This window comes from Netta rufina, assembly GCF_964035555.1.
Source record: "Netta rufina genome assembly, chromosome: 2".
NCBI classification, from domain to species: domain Eukaryota; kingdom Metazoa; phylum Chordata; class Aves; order Anseriformes; family Anatidae; genus Netta; species Netta rufina.
Genome location: NC_140124.1, coordinates 59,963,927 through 59,982,022, shown reverse-complemented (window position 1 = coordinate 59,982,022; position 18,096 = coordinate 59,963,927). Strand labels below are relative to the sequence as shown.

General features: G+C 36.7%; 1 protein-coding gene across 4 annotated transcripts in view; it reads right to left on the bottom strand.

Annotated features, from left to right (window-relative positions):
- VPS41 (VPS41 subunit of HOPS complex) overlaps positions 1–18,096 on the bottom strand; it is a 110,442-nt gene that overhangs the window by 77,445 nt on the left and 14,901 nt on the right. For all 4 annotated transcript variants that reach the window (XM_084281859.1, XM_084281860.1, XM_084281862.1 and 1 more), the window contains exons 3-4: positions 13,114–13,221; positions 10,180–10,257 (exon numbers count right to left, since the gene is read on the bottom strand). In XM_084281859.1, the coding sequence (XP_084137985.1) occupies positions 10,180–10,257; positions 13,114–13,221 (186 nt within the window). The remainder of the gene's footprint in view (positions 1–10,179; positions 10,258–13,113; positions 13,222–18,096) is intronic.

Here is an 18,096-nt window from a genome sequence, read left to right as displayed (position 1 = left end):
AGATCTCCCATATGAATGAAGAACTCCCTTTCCTGGCTGAAAAAAAGACATAGCTAGTCACATCCTTGGCATTGTTGAATATTACACTGGGTGATCAATGCTGAAGTTCAGCCAATAGCTAAAACTGAAGTGACATTTTTCCATGTTGATAACATCCCGTTATCAACACTTGCACAGAGCTGTCCGCAAGAATAAATACATTTCTTGACTACTGAATGTATTCTGTTCTCTTCGGACACCAAGTCAGAAACTTCTTTTATTTGCAACTGTGTCATTTGAGCAAGTCTCACAAACCTGGCAGAGAGATCCTCAACAATGATCAATTTCAGGTTTTGGATTCTTGACAGGATCCTAAAAAATCTGCAAATCAAAAAGATGGGGGGAGAGGGAGGAGAGTACTCACACAAGTAGAAACCATTAATCTTGAAGTGCACTGTAACTTACTATAAGTGGCAAATCACATGCAGTATTCTTACTGTGGCAGTAAGACAGGGAAAGCTAAATGTGAAGATGAATTGATCCTGTGCAACTTTCACAAGGCATTTGCATATAAAGAGGCTCTATTTCAATAACAGCAAGTGTAGATATCCTTGCTTATAATAAACTTTATTTAATGTAGATCCAAAAACGCAAGCAGATCCATTCATTCTTCCATCTTTATACTGCTCACATTTCAAAGCTCCTATCTTCAAGAACTGCCAAGGCCTGTAGCAATTAAAGATTTCTGTTCTGAGTTGGGGTTGCAATGCTAAACACAAAACCAGCAGATTTCTATCATTTCTTAATCTTTTACTTATTTCTCTGTGCCACAGGACTGTGAGTGGAACTAGCTTCCTCAGCAGTGTCACAACAGAGATGATCAGCTTTTAAGTAGCTACTTTTGTCAACAAGCAATATGAGGATATTAACACCCAAGACCAGTGAAATCTGGACTGTCCATATTTAGCATTGCATCAGGAGGGCAACAAAAACTACTATACACTGTCATGTCTTTTAAAGCAAGTTGGTCTCATCCTTTAGATGTGCATCTTCATTAGATTTACAAAGTTCATTATCAACAATATCTTACCCCCTATGGGAAAAAAAGGCTTAGTTTTGCCTTCATGTTTTGTTCATCATATTATGCCCCTGTTATGTCATTCTATGTTTTAAGTAGTGTTGCATTTTTATTGTTAACAGAAACAAAGGGCTGCAGCTCTATCATTAATGTCAACTTATATAAAAAACATTGTCCTCCAGAACTCAGTTGCTTTGGACTTTCTAACTACGAAAACATTTTATAATGCAAAGAATATTTTATTAATGCCAGAACTCTGAATAATTCTGACAAGCTAACTGCTATTATTTTTATACGTGCACGCAAGTGCCTGCCTTCGGTGTACACAAAAATGTCATTCAGGTATAATATGCCATTTAACAAAAGGAAAACAGCTCTAGGAATCAGCAGTATACCAGCTTCTTCGAAGGCAAACTTTCCCATATCCTTCCTATGCTTTTAAAGGTTGTAAGGATTTAGAAGACACATCTGTGTAACCTGAAACTTACTGTTTCATTGCTGGTAATAAAAACTCTAGAGCAAGTTGGCCCAGTAGTCCAGCAGCATATCAACAAAGAGGACTTGGGGAGGGTATGAGACAGATGTGGCACAATATGCTTTTGAGATGACTGGAAAAAGGAACAGGCAAAGCACTGAAAATATGCCTTTGGCCAGTAAAAATCACCTGGTCAAACTTGGTCAAGTTCCTAGTAGGGCACAGACATCCCCAATGGTTGAGAATCTGAGGTTTCTTCCAAGAGAGAGAACAACCTAGTCTTGCCAGGGACAAAGCCAATGGAAGGAACAGAAAAATATAAATACCCTGTATTAACAGTTGTTTGAAATATACTGGCACTCTTCTGAGGGTTTCTTTTAGGTGTCAATTACACTCTAGTAAAATAATACTCTGTTTAAATCTGATAGGAAAAAATAATACTGTATATGGCTGTTTCTGTAACAGTTATGTGCACGGTTATGTCCTTCAAATTAGAAGCTATGTTTCTGTGTTATTCTTAAAAGCAAATAAACTTTGTTGCTTAATTGTCAAATTATGGTGTGTAGGAAATTTAAAACAAAAAAAAAAGCCATTAAAGTTGCAAAGAAAATAAATTTTCTAAATAACCACAAGATACAAGATGCAGTTTACATTCAAGCGACAAATATTACCAAACCCGGATGGTGAAAGAGTTTGGGAAAAAAAAAAGAAAAACAACCAAACAAAAAGAACTTTTTTTTTTGATGTTTCTGCATAATGTCACAAGTAATTTTGTTTGAAAATGCCACATGTAAATATATTTAGCAGAATTACAGTAGGTCTTCTATTTGATCTTTCACAAAAATAGATTCAGAGCTCCCGCAAGGTCTGATGAAAAAAAATAAAAAATACATTGAAAACTTTGCCCTTTGGTTGACCAACAGGGTACAGTAAAAGCTATAGAATTAATGTTCTAAATGTCTATCATTCTCCTATAATGCGGTATTTTCACCTACAATTTTCCGGATATTAAAAATTTATTTGAGAAAGCCCCCAGAGCAGGATAGAATCCTACTAAATCAACAGAAACTGACTTGTTTGCTATCTCTAGATGACTGTGACAAAACAGTATTTAGTAACAGCCCTGTACCTCACTAAAGAGTGACATTAACAAACTCGTTCTAAAATCAGTGACATTGAGGAGGGATTCTAAGGTACCTGAACATAGTACCTTAAGTGTTGGTCATGACATACAACTGACAGACAGTAAGATACCCTATCCACTCTGAAGAAAAGCGATGGATATTAAAGAACAAAAAGGAAACTTCTTCCTATGCTTCTGTGTCAAGAAAACAAACAAACAAGCAAAAAACCCCATGCATTTTAAGAGTAATGAAGTTATAGAAAGACATTCAGCCTAAGGATGGGGTTGACATCCTTTTCAAAAGAAGGACAACATAGCTGCTGGTGAAAAGTCAAAGAAGGAAGAAATGACTGCAGTCCCAGAAACAGCTGATAAAGTACACAAGCTTTATAATTTTGATAGAAATTAAATATACAGCATACAGATTACTGTTTGTGACTACACAAGCCTATGTTTGACTTGTACAAGCTAACCTCATTTAAAAAACAAGTGTCTGGACCACCCAAGATCTTCTGTAGCCGAGCCTATACTCCCAATTAAACTTTCTACATTACTCTGCATTAAGCTACAGCTATTACAAGTTACAAGCTTGAAAGAATAATTGAAAGTAATAGCCATCTTTCCTTCAGTTTTGAGCTTACAAAAATTAACTGTACATGACATGACTGAATATTCCATATTTCACCCAGACACCAAGCAATATATCTATTAATAACAAATACTTTCCACATCAATCTGATCTATTTATTCAAATAAAAATTCAACCAACACTCCATTCAAGGTAAGAGGGATACGGTGGATAAAAGGTGATGTGCAAAACTTCTACAAGAGGCTTTTTGTTTCAATCTTGTTGAGTGAAGTGAATGTCCCACTCTGAGCTGACGCAACCTCACTTTGAGCACTGCATGAGGTTTTTGGTACCACAATATAAGAAGGACATAAAACTATTAGAGAGTGTCTGAAGAAGGGCAGCAATGATGGTGAAAGGTCTAGAAGGGAAGACATATGAGGAGCAGCTGAGGTCCCTTGGTTTGCTCAGCCCCGAGCAGAGCAGGCTGAGAGGAGGCCTCATGGCGGCCTGCAGCTCCCTCATGAGGGGAGCGGAGGGGCAGGCGCTGAGCTCTGCTCTCTGGGGACAGCAACAGGGCCCGAGGGAACGGCATGGAGCTGGGACAGGGGAGGGTCAGGCTGGATATCTGGAAAAGGTTCTTCACAAAGAGGGTGGTCAGGCACTGGAACAGACTCCCCAGGGAAGTGGTCATGGCACCGAGCCTGCTGGAGTTCAAGAAGCATTTGGACAATGCTCTGAGGCATATATTTTGATTTTAGGTAGTACCATGCGGAGCCAGGATTTGGAGTCAATGATCCTCATGGGTCCTTTCCAACTCCGAGTATTCTGTGATTTGTCATACAAGAAACTTTTATAGACCTACAAAATAACAGCTCTAACGCCACAACAGTACCCAGTCAAGATAACTCCTCATCAAATGACAGACATGTGCAGGGTACACTATGACACCTGCTAAGGAAGGGTCCTAATATTCAGTAGCATCATAGTTCCCATTGAAAACACTCCAGATTACAAACAACCTGGAGTGGTTTGTAGGCACAATAACAGGAAAGCATCATAATACACACTTTCCAACCCTTTATAAGATCCAAAATTACAGACCCAAAGGCCATGAGAGTTACTCCCACAACTACTATAAAGAAAACCTCTGGACTCCCACAACTACTGTAGAAAGCTCTGAACTTCCAAATAATCTACAGCTAAAATGAAAATACAGGTAGACAGAAATAGAAGGAAGGCTATTAAATTGGGTGTCGACATCAAAGTCTTCAGAGCAAAACACTGCAGAATGTCACTTTTCTCCAGTTTTCCCACTGGGCTGAGCTAGGGGTTAAACTTAGAGCCCTGAAGCCATAGGACGGCACCACCAACATGGCTGATAGGTCCCACAGAAGGGAAGGACAAACACACTGCATAAACACACTTTCCTATCAGAACATGAATTTTCTACTTCATTTTATTGGAGCCCACATTTATAGCAGCATGCCTTTTTTTTTTTTTTTTTTTTTTTTTAAACAAATAGCAGGATTTCAGCTTCAAATTTAACAGGCACACTGACACACTGCAAATACTAACACAGAGCTACCCAGATCTTTACTCTAAATTCCATTGCTTCGTTTCATTTCCCGACTAAGTCTTTTTTCATAGTCTGACAGTGACAACTAAAATGATGTAGTTAAAGTAATAAACAGGGAATTTTAAGTAGCCTGTCAAAATAAGTGACATTTATATCATCTTAGTCTTAAACTCTCATGTAAAGTTCCATTCAAAACAACTTCTTCATTATACAATCAAATGCTAAAAGTTACCTCCCCCATTGAAAGATGCTGCATTATCTCTCTCAACAGTTAGTGGAGTTTGCATCAATTCCAGCAACAGCATTCAGTGCTCAGCAACTGCTGCTGCTTCGTTAGAAAATATGGTTTTCTTGTTAGCAATTAAACTCTTTCAAAAGTGTGTCAAGCCAACAGAAACCTCTGACATTTGTTTGCAACTTTCTGAGGTATCGGCAACACCAACAGACCATTGATTCATCTTTAAGCAAGCAACACTCTTGCTCCAGAGGCTGCAAGTGCTGTAACTTTCTTAAGTCTAAGGACAATAACCTTACGACTGAAGGAACTCCCCTTTGAATTTTCAAGGTAGCAGGAAGGACCTGGTGACTTTGGATTACTGACACTCTGATTAAAAAAAAAAAAAAAAAAAAAACACACAAAGAAATGATTAATACTACACAATGGGAAGCAGAAAAAAAGAGTTTGGGGGAAAAAGAAATCTACAAAAAATGGACCTCTACTTAATTGTTTCATTCTCTCTTTCTGAAATTCCAGCACACTTGAACAGCTCACGAATGTTGCATGCAAAGACTACTACAACTTCTTTGCACTAATAGAAGCTTTAAAATGCTATTTACATTTGTTTTCTAGGCTCATGCATCATCTTTGAAGCACCTCTGATGCATTAAACATTTAAATCGTCCCCTACTTGTAAAATAGGCTGCATTTCCACTCCTGACAGAGTATCACTGGCACCAGCCAAGACTTCTTACTGTTTTTGCTTTAAGTTTGATGTTTATTAGAAGACCAGAACGGGGACAGGTTTTCTTGCCCTTTAGAAGGTTTTTGATTTGTTACTTAACTAAACATGTTTATACAGCTTTCTTCATACCTACAAGTCCTTAATCCACAACATGTCAGTCGAAGCAATAATTATATTAATAAATTGTAGACAGTCTAAGAGGAAAAGACAGATGGAAAGGCATTTGGAATTAACATGCTGTGAATCAGTCCTGCATCATCCTTTTCAGTGGCATTAGTAGGCTTTCCCCCCCCCTTTCTTGTTTCCTTTTAGTAATAATTTTCAGGACGTTTGACACATTTCATCTCACTCAATGCACTGAACCCTAATACAACAGAACACCAGTTTGTCAAACATACGTTATTTGAGGATGCATATCAGTTAATCTTAGGCGGCTGACATTGTCAAAGACAGCTACACTGGTGAGAGCTAAAAACACACTAAGCAAGGAGTAAAGGAGATCATGCAAGAATTGCAAGTGTGGCCACTGAGATACCAGCACCACCCAAGGCAACCCCCACAAATTCCTGTCTTGTAATTCTCCCCAAACCAAGAATCTCCCACACAGTTTCAAAACAAACATTTTCACTTCTATTGGTAAGAGGAGTTGCAAACCTGAAAAGACTAGTAGTCCACCTGGTACAGATCCAGCATCAGGTATTTCAAGAGCAGGATGAAAGAAAGATTGTTCTGAAGACTTCTTAGCCATTGAGGTTAGTTTCACAGAAGTCTCAGTGAATTTTATGGGTTAAAATAGAGCACACAAATAAATCTTTGCAACACTAGAAACAGTATTTGTAATTCAACATCAAAACAATGTGGGTATTTTAAGGACATTACAGGATGAAGTTCTAAAAGATTTATTGAAAAAATAACCAAAGTATTAAGGTAGCAGAACTTATATGGCTACCAGACTTTATATTTTAGTGTTTCTTGCAGAATGTTTTTTATTTGTTTTTGCTTTTAAATTAATTTAGACTTCAACAGGAAGGTCATCATCCAGAAATTGACCATGTTAGAGATTCTGCAACATACCTGTCAGTTTTCGCTCTCAAAGTTCACAGGAACTGAAGACAGGATAAACTAATTATGCTGTAAATCCTCTGAGATCAGTCTCTATTTCTGTGTCACAATTTGGATCAAATCCAAATGTGAGACAATATAAAACAAAACTGACTTCTCATAAAAACAAAATTCATATTTGTTCAACTTCCAAGCCCACTTCAATTATTGAACATGGTTATTTGAGATTAACAGAGAGAAATGGAAAATTGAGAAGACTAAAACAGAAGTAGTATTTTCTACATATATGTAACTTTTTGGGGGGATGAAAGGGGAACATCCTTATGTCTCCCTCTCTATGGTACAGTTTTACTTAACTATGGCCGAAGCAAAATCACCAAGACTCAAACATGAAACATCTACACCACTGTGTAAAAGGAACACTTAAGATCACCCATAAAAACAAAAACAAAAACAAAACTCTCTTAATTTTGGTTTATTTCACATACTGACAGTATTTGGGATTTAGTGATTTAAAGTTTCACTTGTAAGGTTTGTTTTCCCTATTTACACATTTAACAGACTGAGATGTATAGAAAAGTAATTTATCTTCTCAACTTGGCTTAAAAAAACAAACCAAAACAAAACAAAAACAACAAAAACTGAGCAAGGCTCAAATGCAGAGCAATTCCTTGAATTACATAACTGATTTCTTCTAGATGGAAGGCTTCATGTTACTTCTGCCATCCCGTAAGACAGAAAGCATCTGCTAAATGGAATCTTTCAAAATGCAAAACTTGTAAAACTCACTCCCAAGGAATACTGTTTATTTCAAATAATTTAAGATTTCTGTGTTTGAGGTAATGTTGCCTACTCTCTAAGAAGAAACTATTTTATTTAGTTGGAACAATTTTTAAACGCTACTGATTTTCAGAAATTCTCTGGAAATCTTTCTCCTATTTTGGACTTCAAATCTTTTTCCTATTTGCTACTTCAAGGTAGAATCACACCAGCTATTCAGCAGTAGAAGCACTTCTCAGAGGGAACTTGCTCATTCCAGACTCAATGAAGAATCAGAGAATATGTAACCAGAGAAAATACTCTTCGTCACAGAGAATTTACAAGAGAATGTTTTGCATCTATAAGAGTTCAAGAAGTAGCTTGCTTTCTTTTCAATAAAAATGTAGGTTTTCTTTGCGATTCAACACACAGCAATGCTCTAATGCATAGACAGACTGTTCGGTTCAACAACACCCAGTAGATCCAAATAAAAGATTTTATTTAAAAGGCAAGTGCTTCTTGATCAAAATAAATCTTCTTCAAATTGTAAAATAAATAAATAAATAAATCACCCTTTCCACCTGATCGACGTTATAATTTATTTGTTGCACAGAGGGCTTGTGCCATTACAAAAAAAAAAAAAAAAAGATATACTAAGAATAGACAGAAATAAACATTTTCTTCCTATTCTTCATCTTAAAAAGCAGCTTTTAATTAAAAAATATAGTTAAATAAAGAAATCATTGCCATCTCTATAAGGTGGCGCAGCACAAAAATCTTTAGCTTGAAGCCAGGAAAAGTCTGGAAAAGATGTAACAACATAAAAGCTTTAGAGTAGAAAGTGGTTTATATGGCCTAACCTTAACTTCATCATAAGAAATCACCCTCCCAGCAGCCACTGGTAGGACTTCAATAATAAAGAAAAGTAAAGCAAAGAATAGCAGATTAGAGTGAATGGTATAAAGAGGATGCAGGGATTTTGTTTCACAATTTTTAATAGACACTAAGACCCCTTATGACTTGCTATACACCTAGGCAATGCCCTACATCTTTACACAGAAAGATGAGGATTTCACCTTTAGGAACCAGTGTGGAAGAAGAGGGCCTTGGTCATGCACCTAAAAGAAAGATGACAGTACTACAAATGAACTCTTCCAAGTGCCTGACCTAGAGAGGAATGAATACATGTCTAAGACATTTAATGCCTGTCTCCAGAGAAAATCTCCACTTCATTTGAGCAAGTCTTTGAGTCAAGTCATTTACTTCAGCAATAGAAGAAAAGAATTTGTGTATGCTTTACTCTGGTCTTTCCCAAACAGATTACTCTACAGAGAAAGAAACTGCATCTTTAGCAAGTGGTATACATGAAATCTAATTGGTACTATAAGACAGACACCAAAAGCCTTTCCTCTTTTGAAATGCAGTCAGCATCTCCTCTGCAGGGCCAAGGAACATAAAAAGCTAAAAGAAATAGGAGAACATCATTAGCTTGACTTTTATTAATACCCAGGAAGGTCACTGTTAATCTGACTGTTGCTATCTATAAAATTTCCTCCAAAGGTTGTGCCTAGGAGGCTGGGTTTTGGCTGCTACTTTTTCCCTTTGCACAACAACTGTGTAATTAGATTTTTCAAAAATATAAACAAAACCTTTCACCCCTCCCATGCAGCTAGCTGTGTCAGCTTTAGAACATACGTTCTCTCTGCAAACATGCCAACGTCTTGCGATGGATACTCTGACAAGGGCTGACATTGCGATGAAAAACTGATGCTTGGTTACCAGATTTTGTGACAACACCAGATGGGGAATAAAAAATAAAAATTTAAAATTGCTAATCCCCTTCCTCCCAACCCATGGAAAATGGGGAGATTGAAGAAGAAGTATTAAAGATTAAAAATAATAAATAATAATAAAAGAACAGAAAAATTATCAAATATGCACAATTAAAAGAAACATTTAACATTCTTAAAAATAATTTTAAATTGAGCATTTCATTCATCCTCTAATATCAGGAACCAAAATAAAAAAAAATGTCTGCCTCTTCTCTTTCAATCAATACATTCCCTTAAGAGTCCAAGCTTCAAAACATTCACATAAAATATTAGCGTTATATATTTGCAGTAGATAAACTGAACTAGCAAGGCAATCAATCAATTTTCAATTACTTGTGGCAAGTAGATAAGACGATAGTGTACACACTAACAACTGACAATAGTCACCTAATGAGCAGGCTCAAACCTTATGGAAGTCACAAGCCTCCAGGGGTCCGTAATTAATAATAGCCATTAACAATTATAAATATGTATTTCCTCTTCTGTCTTCACAACAAAAGTTTATTACATGTAAACTGAGACGTCCTCATCACAAAACCACCCAAGTGCAACTTCTTTCAAGGACCACAAAATGTCTCTTGTTTTATGGGGGGGAGGGGGGGGAGGGGGAGGGGGGGGGTGGGGATGAAGGTGGCGGGGGGGTAGTTCATGAAATGCATTCGCAAAATTTCAGGTGTAGCAAAAGCATTAATTTATTTATTACTCAGTACATCACATCATTTTACATCCCAGTAGATGTGTTCTAAATAATGTCATACTTACAACGTCAAACTTCTGTGTGATGTTCCCCTGGACATCAAGTAAATAAACTTTGCCATAATGTGTTCCCAGTGCCAAAAACTGTAAAAGAAAGAGATTGATTATACAAAGAGAAGACACCACAACCAGAACTACAGCAATGCTAAATGAACTTCAGGATGTTTAGCAGATTAATGATTAGCAGCACTCAGAAGAAAAAAAAAATAATAACTTCTATAGACAAAGCTTATTTTAGCACCTAAAGAATAAAACAGGGCTTCAAGCCCATATTACTGTGATAGTGCAAGTTAGCTGTCAGAATGAGTCATGAGGACCCTCATCTACTGACAACTAATGGTGTGTCTGCAGTCCGTACACACTGCCTGATGGACTGTGGCAGCAAATTAAAAATGCAGTGTGAAAGCAAGGACTAAGACACAGATCTGAAACAGTTCTGTACTCCCTTCCGCAGCTTTCTTTCAATTGCAGTGGTTTCCTTTGGGCTTTATTTTAAAATTTCCTTCATCATTAACACAAAACAAACAAACCATTGAAACACAGGAAAAGGCCACTGGTAAAATACTGATGGATTATAGAAGGTCTCTGGTTGCATTTAAGCACAGAGATAACCACTGGGTTTGCTTTCTTTCACATAGTAACACTTCTATGTTGAACACTCTCAAGATAAATAATGCCTCTCCTTGGCAATCTCAGGGGTTTCATTCTAAAAATAGGTAACAAAATAAAGAAATCTCCACACAAATACATACAATCACAAACTTATTTTGATACAAACAAGAGTGCAATTGATTCTGAGAGATCTGCTGTTAATTGAACCATGTGAACTACTACTAAGGAGTACCGAAGTTCTTCGTTTTCTGTTTGATTTATGACAGAGGTTTCTTTTATTCCCCCCCTCCTTTTCAGCATTACTTAAATAGTCTAGGCTCCTCAATTCTCTGTATTTCACTGCATGTGAGCATGCTTCATTGCAACCTATAATGAAATGCTCAAATTTACAGGCACTGCTAAGCGTGTCAGTCAGGCAGCACAATCTTTAAAAAATAACCTTACAGAAAGTCAAGGTTTAAAAGGATTTATCAAAATGGAATTGCTTAAAATGAAATTTCAGTTCAGGCACTTAAAATATGAAGCTACATTAAAAGGAGTCAAAAAAGGGAAAGAAGGGGTTCATTAGAAATTCATCCCCTGCAATGCCTTTCACTCCTGCAAGGTTGCCTTTTTTCAGGAAGAAAAAAGTCCCCCGGGTAAAAAAATCAATACTGGTTAATAAAACATCAGGTGTGCAGACATAACTAGGTATGACTATTCCACTGCACAGGCCTGCTTGAATGCACCAGGTGCCATGACGATTAGTCATCCAGTGCAGACAGCAAGCCTGGTGAAAATATGATGCTTTAGCAGTGAAAAGAAAAGGAAATAATAATAATTCTGGGGGGAAATTAGTTGGAATAAGGATTCCTAGCACAGTTAAAGTGCATTAATCAGGGACATATTTTACATAGCACTATGTCATTTTGTTAATTATTAGTCTTTACCAGGGCTTTTCCCATTTTAGCAGGAAAACAAACAAAAAATCTAACCAAAGAATACCCTCACAAAACCTATGACCCACCTTCATTCTTCAGCTCCCTGCTGTAAGAGACATATTCCTAAAAGACTCTGGCACCTAGCTTCTAACCATATTGATCTTTCTTATAAATAGTGTATCTAGTTTGCTGGAAAACTACAAGTGTTGGGATACTTAAACAGCTTTCCTATATTGTCACTCCTTGTGACACTACAGTTAAAGCAGTATCTACGCATTTCCTTATAGAAAAATCCTGTTTATTTCTTGGCTTTCAAAATTTACCTGAAGCTCAGAAAGGTTAATGCAAACAGGTCACAGCCCAGGACGAAATACTTGCCAATTTTCAAAATATCTGTTTAATTCTAAGTTGCCAAAAACATTTTAAAAAGACTTATTGTTTTCATTCCCACAGTTAAAATACAAGCTTCATCTTAAGAGCCTCTTGAGCCATGGCAACAGTCCTTTGAGTAAAAGAAACACAGCACAAGTCAATCTAAAAATATAGCCAAATAATAGAGATAGATGTCTCAACAATAACAGTTAAGGAGCTATTACTGGCTGTGAAAGATTATACATTCAGAAAACAGCAATTATGTTTTACATACTAATAGTTATTTGACAAATCATTAACTCTCATACTTTCAGATGTTCGTTAGAATTCTTCAATATTTAAAAAATGGTCTCCAATATTTATAAAAGAAAACACAATTGTTTCAATCAAAGAAAGAGATGAAGTTTCTTCACTGCAAGAACAAAGAAACAGTAAAATTTATTTACACATCATTGTTGATCTCATTCTCCCATTCATTCTTGTACATCTGAAACTTTAATAGTATTAAACCATTAAAAAAAAAAAAAAAAAAAGATTAAAAAAGCATTGTAATTACTTTCCTTCACACTGTATTAACAGAAACTCAGCCATCTACCACAGTTGGATAAATACTAAGCTGGCCCTTGGAATGATCAAGTCAGTTTTCAGGGATTCAGGACATATAAATAAACATAATATATGACATATTATATGACAATTTCTTTTCTGAGATAAAGGGAATTTGGGACTTTATCTCAAACGTAGTTCATGGTACTATCCATAATTAAAAGCTAGTGAGCATTTCCCAGTAGCTTATGTAAACATTGCATCTAACAAATTACGGCACCTTGAATTCTCACGTCATTTTCCTACTGAGAAAGGAGGGATTGTTCAACATAGGCTTACCATGAATTTTGTTTATATTATTGTTGGCTTGCGCTACACCTCTAGATTTGGCAGTACTTCTACATAGAAATATACTGGTGCATTATAAGCACGGATAAAATACATAAAACCTAAGCAGAAGTACTATCTTTGCCTCAAAATAGCATGATACCTTTTCATGCACTGTCATGCAGCTGGCTGCATCCTTCTGTAGAATTTCAGTCACTCCATTAGAAAGCCGTTCATACTTCAGCTTAGGCTCTTCTTCACTCTCATCTTCCTATATTTTTAAAAGCATAAGGAAAGAATGAACAAACAAAAAAAAAAATTAGAAGTTCATTTTAAATAGAAAGAAATTTACAGATACCCCACAACTGTCACACAGCAACAGGCGAAGATGGATCACCATCATATCTTAACAACAGCCATTACAACCAAAAGCCAAACTTTCACATTTTTGTCTCATTCCAGAAGTTTTGGGTTGTGCTTTTTTTTTATTGTTGATTACTCTTTTCACTCCAAAGTTCTGGGTGCAAAGAAAGACTGTTTAACAGCATATCAATTCAGCTGCATTGTAAGAGGCACTTAGTTAATATCTAAAAAGCAGGAAAAAATGTATATGTGTACTTTGTTACATAAAGTTAGTCATTCCCAATTCATAAGAAAAATATAAATGGCAGGGGGGTTGGAACTGAATGATCGTTAAGTCCTTTCCAACCCAAGCCATTCTATGATTCTGTGATGATTCTATGATATGGAAAAATGGATGATAAAATAAAGTGTGCCGCTATAGCCACATTTAACTCTAAGCTGAAGCATGCAGGTTACAAAAAACTTCAGGACCTTTACAAGATGCTGCACCTCTGTAGGAAGGGTAGGGGCAAAACACTGTGAACAAAAATAAACAGAATCCACTAGGAATAAGTTAATTGTACAAAACATACCAGTGGGTTTATGTTCAAAGCAAGAAATATAAATATGTTGTTGCAAAACTATCTGGGGAAAGGATCCAGACACAGCATGTTGTTATGGATCACCTATATCATCTGCAGTAAATCCCAAAGCTTTCCTTTTTTCCCCCAAACATGTTAGGTATTATCACCAATCACTAGAAAGATGCAAAGACAATGGCATACTGTGAACAAAGAGGAGACGGAGCTAAAAACCACAAGGAACAAACTCATTGCTCACACAACACCCAACATGCTTATCTCCTAAGAAAAGGAAATCCAAGGTGCAAAATAGGACTCTGGTCATTGGCATCTATCTGTAACAGATGGTCTACAGCGGTACAATGCCAGGGAGAGATTTCATAACCTTCAATAAGCCTCAGTTAATACTACACATGCCTAGACGTAAAAAACACACATACATCCCTTGGTTCTCACTGGGAAACAGTATACACCTTTCCTAATAATCTCCTACACACACTGCCAGTTCTAATGAATGCATCAACGTTGAGTGTATTTTCCACACAAAACATTTCTTTCATTCCTAAGCCACCAAAATACAGCAATGAGTGCTTTAGGAAAGCAGATCCCTTACTTCCCACCAACCACTGGTTTCAAGCTTCTAGAACAAAAAATGAAAATGCACTGTGTCGGCCTATGGTAAAAGAAGTCTATTTGTGCAATGTCTTATTGTAGCTAATGATCTGAAAAGTAAAGGTGGAAAAAGAGACGCATTAATAAAAATATTTTAAGTTGCCTTTGGAGTAGTAGCAAAGCCAGTCTTTCCCATTTACCATGTGTGCTACCACTACGCACGTTAATAAACACATGTCCTCATATAAACCATATAAAAGCCATATAGACTAATGGAAACATTCAATATTTGGCACCCTGCTTGTAGAAATACATTGCAAAGAGAAGATCTTTTAATATGTTATTCCAGAGTTTTGTGACAGAATACAAATGAGATTAATATAGGGATGTCAGCAGTCCATGACGTAGCAGCCTGAAGTGAGGTGTCAAAATGTCCACCAAGAAACAATTTTATTCAGTAAAGCCCAACACTGAACAAAGTTGTTACTAGACAGAATGACAATGTCAAATTACAGGGCTGTATATAAATCAGCCAAATTACTTGTGCCCACAGATCCTTAATAAATGACTGCAGTGGAGCAGGAGGAGGTAATGTCAAAGAAAAAGGAGGATAGGGAGCAGAAGGAGTATGTGTCTATTTTACAGCAATTAATGCATTACTGCATTTTATACATTGCTTACACTTGAAATGCATGGGTAATCTGTGAATAAATTCATAAAAGTCAAAATTGAACTCCAGTCATCTAGTTTTTATAAGATCCCACATGTTGCCAAAGTCTGGACATCAAATGTGCAACCAACGTGAAAAGTTAATTCTAGTCTCTTCAGTACTTTGCATAAAAGCATTCATCCATGGACCATTAGATAAAGTTACTGTAAATAAGTTTTGCCTGTCTTACTTATGAGTGAAAACTAAGTAATTTTGCCTGCACATGCATATACAAAAAACATATACTTTCAGAAGTCAGTGCACTGAAGCATTCTGCCAGGCTTCAAGAAAAAGTAAATAAAATGAAAACTTCAAATATAAGGCACAATGATGTACCCATTTCATGCTTTCTTGACAGGTATCTTTTATGTTAAGTAAAAGTCAAGCTAAAAGGTGAATTGAAATGTGCGTGTGGAAGGGGAAACTTTGCTGTAAACAAAGTGAAACGAAAAAGGTGATTTGCGAAATTGCAAGATTTCCCTATTGCTTCAGACCCTACCTTATGCACTAAATGCATTTGATGATCCCTTCTTCAGAGTATCAGAGTTTAATCATTTTCAAGGTATTTTTCTATCAGGAAAAGCTGTTATGCAGTCTGAACTTCTCAGGTAAACACAAGCCAGTGTTAATAAAAAGCAAATCAATAATTTTTGTTAAATTTTAATAATCCTGAAAACCTACAAATAAAACCATCAGCAGCCTGAGTTGAGATGACAGTTAGCTGCGTTTCTATGACAACCTGGAGAAATTGTACAAGTCCTGACTCGCAGCAAAGCTGCGATATAAACAGAGTGACATTTACCCCAGACAAGAAAACTCACAGCTTCCCTTTAAAAAAAAAAAAAAAAAAGAAAACAAAAAAATAAAAATCAATTTCTCAACTAACATGGATTTTTACTAAGTGTATGGCACTTTTAATTAAAGAGAAGTCCTTTAAACCATCCTAGAGGAATCTAAACATTTGAAAATAAATTTTCTAGCACTGCTTCTTGTACCACTGCTCAACACTTCCTTCCATATAGCCTGCCTAAAAAAAAAAAAAAAAACACAACACAAAACCACTGAATTCTGAAATTCTTGTCAAATGTATTGAGAGAAAAAGAAATATATACTCTACAAGATGTTTAAAGTACTCCACAGATGGCGCAGATGGCGGTTTTCAATTCTGAAAATGAAGAAGACCACAGAGCTGACAAGAGGAAGCTACCCTTGGGTAGGTTTAAAATAAATAATAACCACTTTTCAACCACAGGAATGCTAATTTGAAACTCATTTTCCATTTATTTTTCTCTTTGCCTGTTACTGCTGAAGCCAAGAGTAAAATTGCTCAAAACACACAACAAAGAACTTGCTCCAGGTATCCATAAATATTTCCCACTGAAAGCACGCTTCCAATTGAACGACATATTCTAACCAGCCAGGGAGACCAATATACTTCCCTTTCTATTGAGGGCTCTCGTTTGTCACTGCTGAGCTCCTGAAATGAACACAAAATGAACACAAACTCCCCTTCCTTCTCCTACCACCCCAAGGGGATTAAGCTCACTACCACATCCTCCTCAGGAAGAGACCAACTTGGCCGAAGGGCACTACAAATATGCAATACGCACTCCAAAGGCCGGTTTCACTGCAAGGAAGCTCATCTGCCTTACTAAATGCAAGTTCGTGGCCTTCTTCAGGTATTCTGGCCCTGCCTTTCCTAGTTTGGAAGCAGGCACAACCGCAGTGAAATCACGAGTTGAAAACCAATCCACATAAATTGGTCCTTGCAAAGTCAATTTCCAGCAAGAAGCTGTGGGCAGCTCCTGGAGTTATTCCATTAGCCCACATTTGCTCCTGTAGCAGCGGATCTGCCCACAGGACAGTCTGTCACATGAACTACATGCTCTACTGATTGTGGATACTCTAATTATGTTACGGGCATTGACAGCAAAGTGTCATCCTTCCTGCACGATTTGTCCTCTAAGTTTTTCAAAGCCTTTATGGAAATAAACGGTGCATACATTATAAGGCAAGTGCCCTTCATCTTTGCTCGCATGTTGTCCGTCCAGTTCAAGATAGAGCCCCAATTACCAGAGGTGGTCATCCCGGCGTTCTTTATGCTTTCAAGTTTTGACCCTGCAAAGCATTTAAACACAAATGGAAAAATACCTGAGCTAATCACTCCCGGAATTTCAAGGGAGCTCCGCTCGCATCCTACTGCAACAAACCCTGGTGTCACTGGTCTTAAGAGGTCATGTCTTGAAGAAATGAAGGAAGAAAAAAAAAAAAGAGAAAAAAGGAAAAACACCAGCTCATTTTCATACTTTATTTCAAATTCATCTCTGTTTGAGAAACTGTAAGAAAACTGTTAAATTGGCTCAGTTTCTCCCAGCTTAAAAGCCATTAAAAATGCTCTGCTGCCGAAGTACAAAAACAACATTTCTTGACATTTAATGCAGGCCAGATCTGTGGAAAGCCATGTAGAACCAACTAAGAAATTATTTTTTCCTTCTAAAAACAATTATCACTCAGAAGAAAAAAAAATTAAACTAGTTACAGTTTCAGAATTAATTAATTGATGAACTATGCAAAAATCTTGAGTTGAACCAAAGAAATTAATGCAATTTATTTTGGGATTGAAATTAAGGTTCATAGAGCATCCTCTGTTATGCAAAAAATAAACGCATCCTTCTTTCGTTGCTGATGGTAGATTCATTTATTAAAGAAATCCAAAAACAAATAAAATACGTAAAAAGACTTTTAGTCCCAGAGCACAGTCTCCATGGAGAATTACTTAATTCTCTAAATGTAAAGAAGCACAAAGTGCAGCAACATTTCCAGCAGCACTCCGTTATCAAGATCACCAATTACCTTTGCAGATAAATCAAGGCTCTCTCAACAACTTCTTGACTTGATCCAG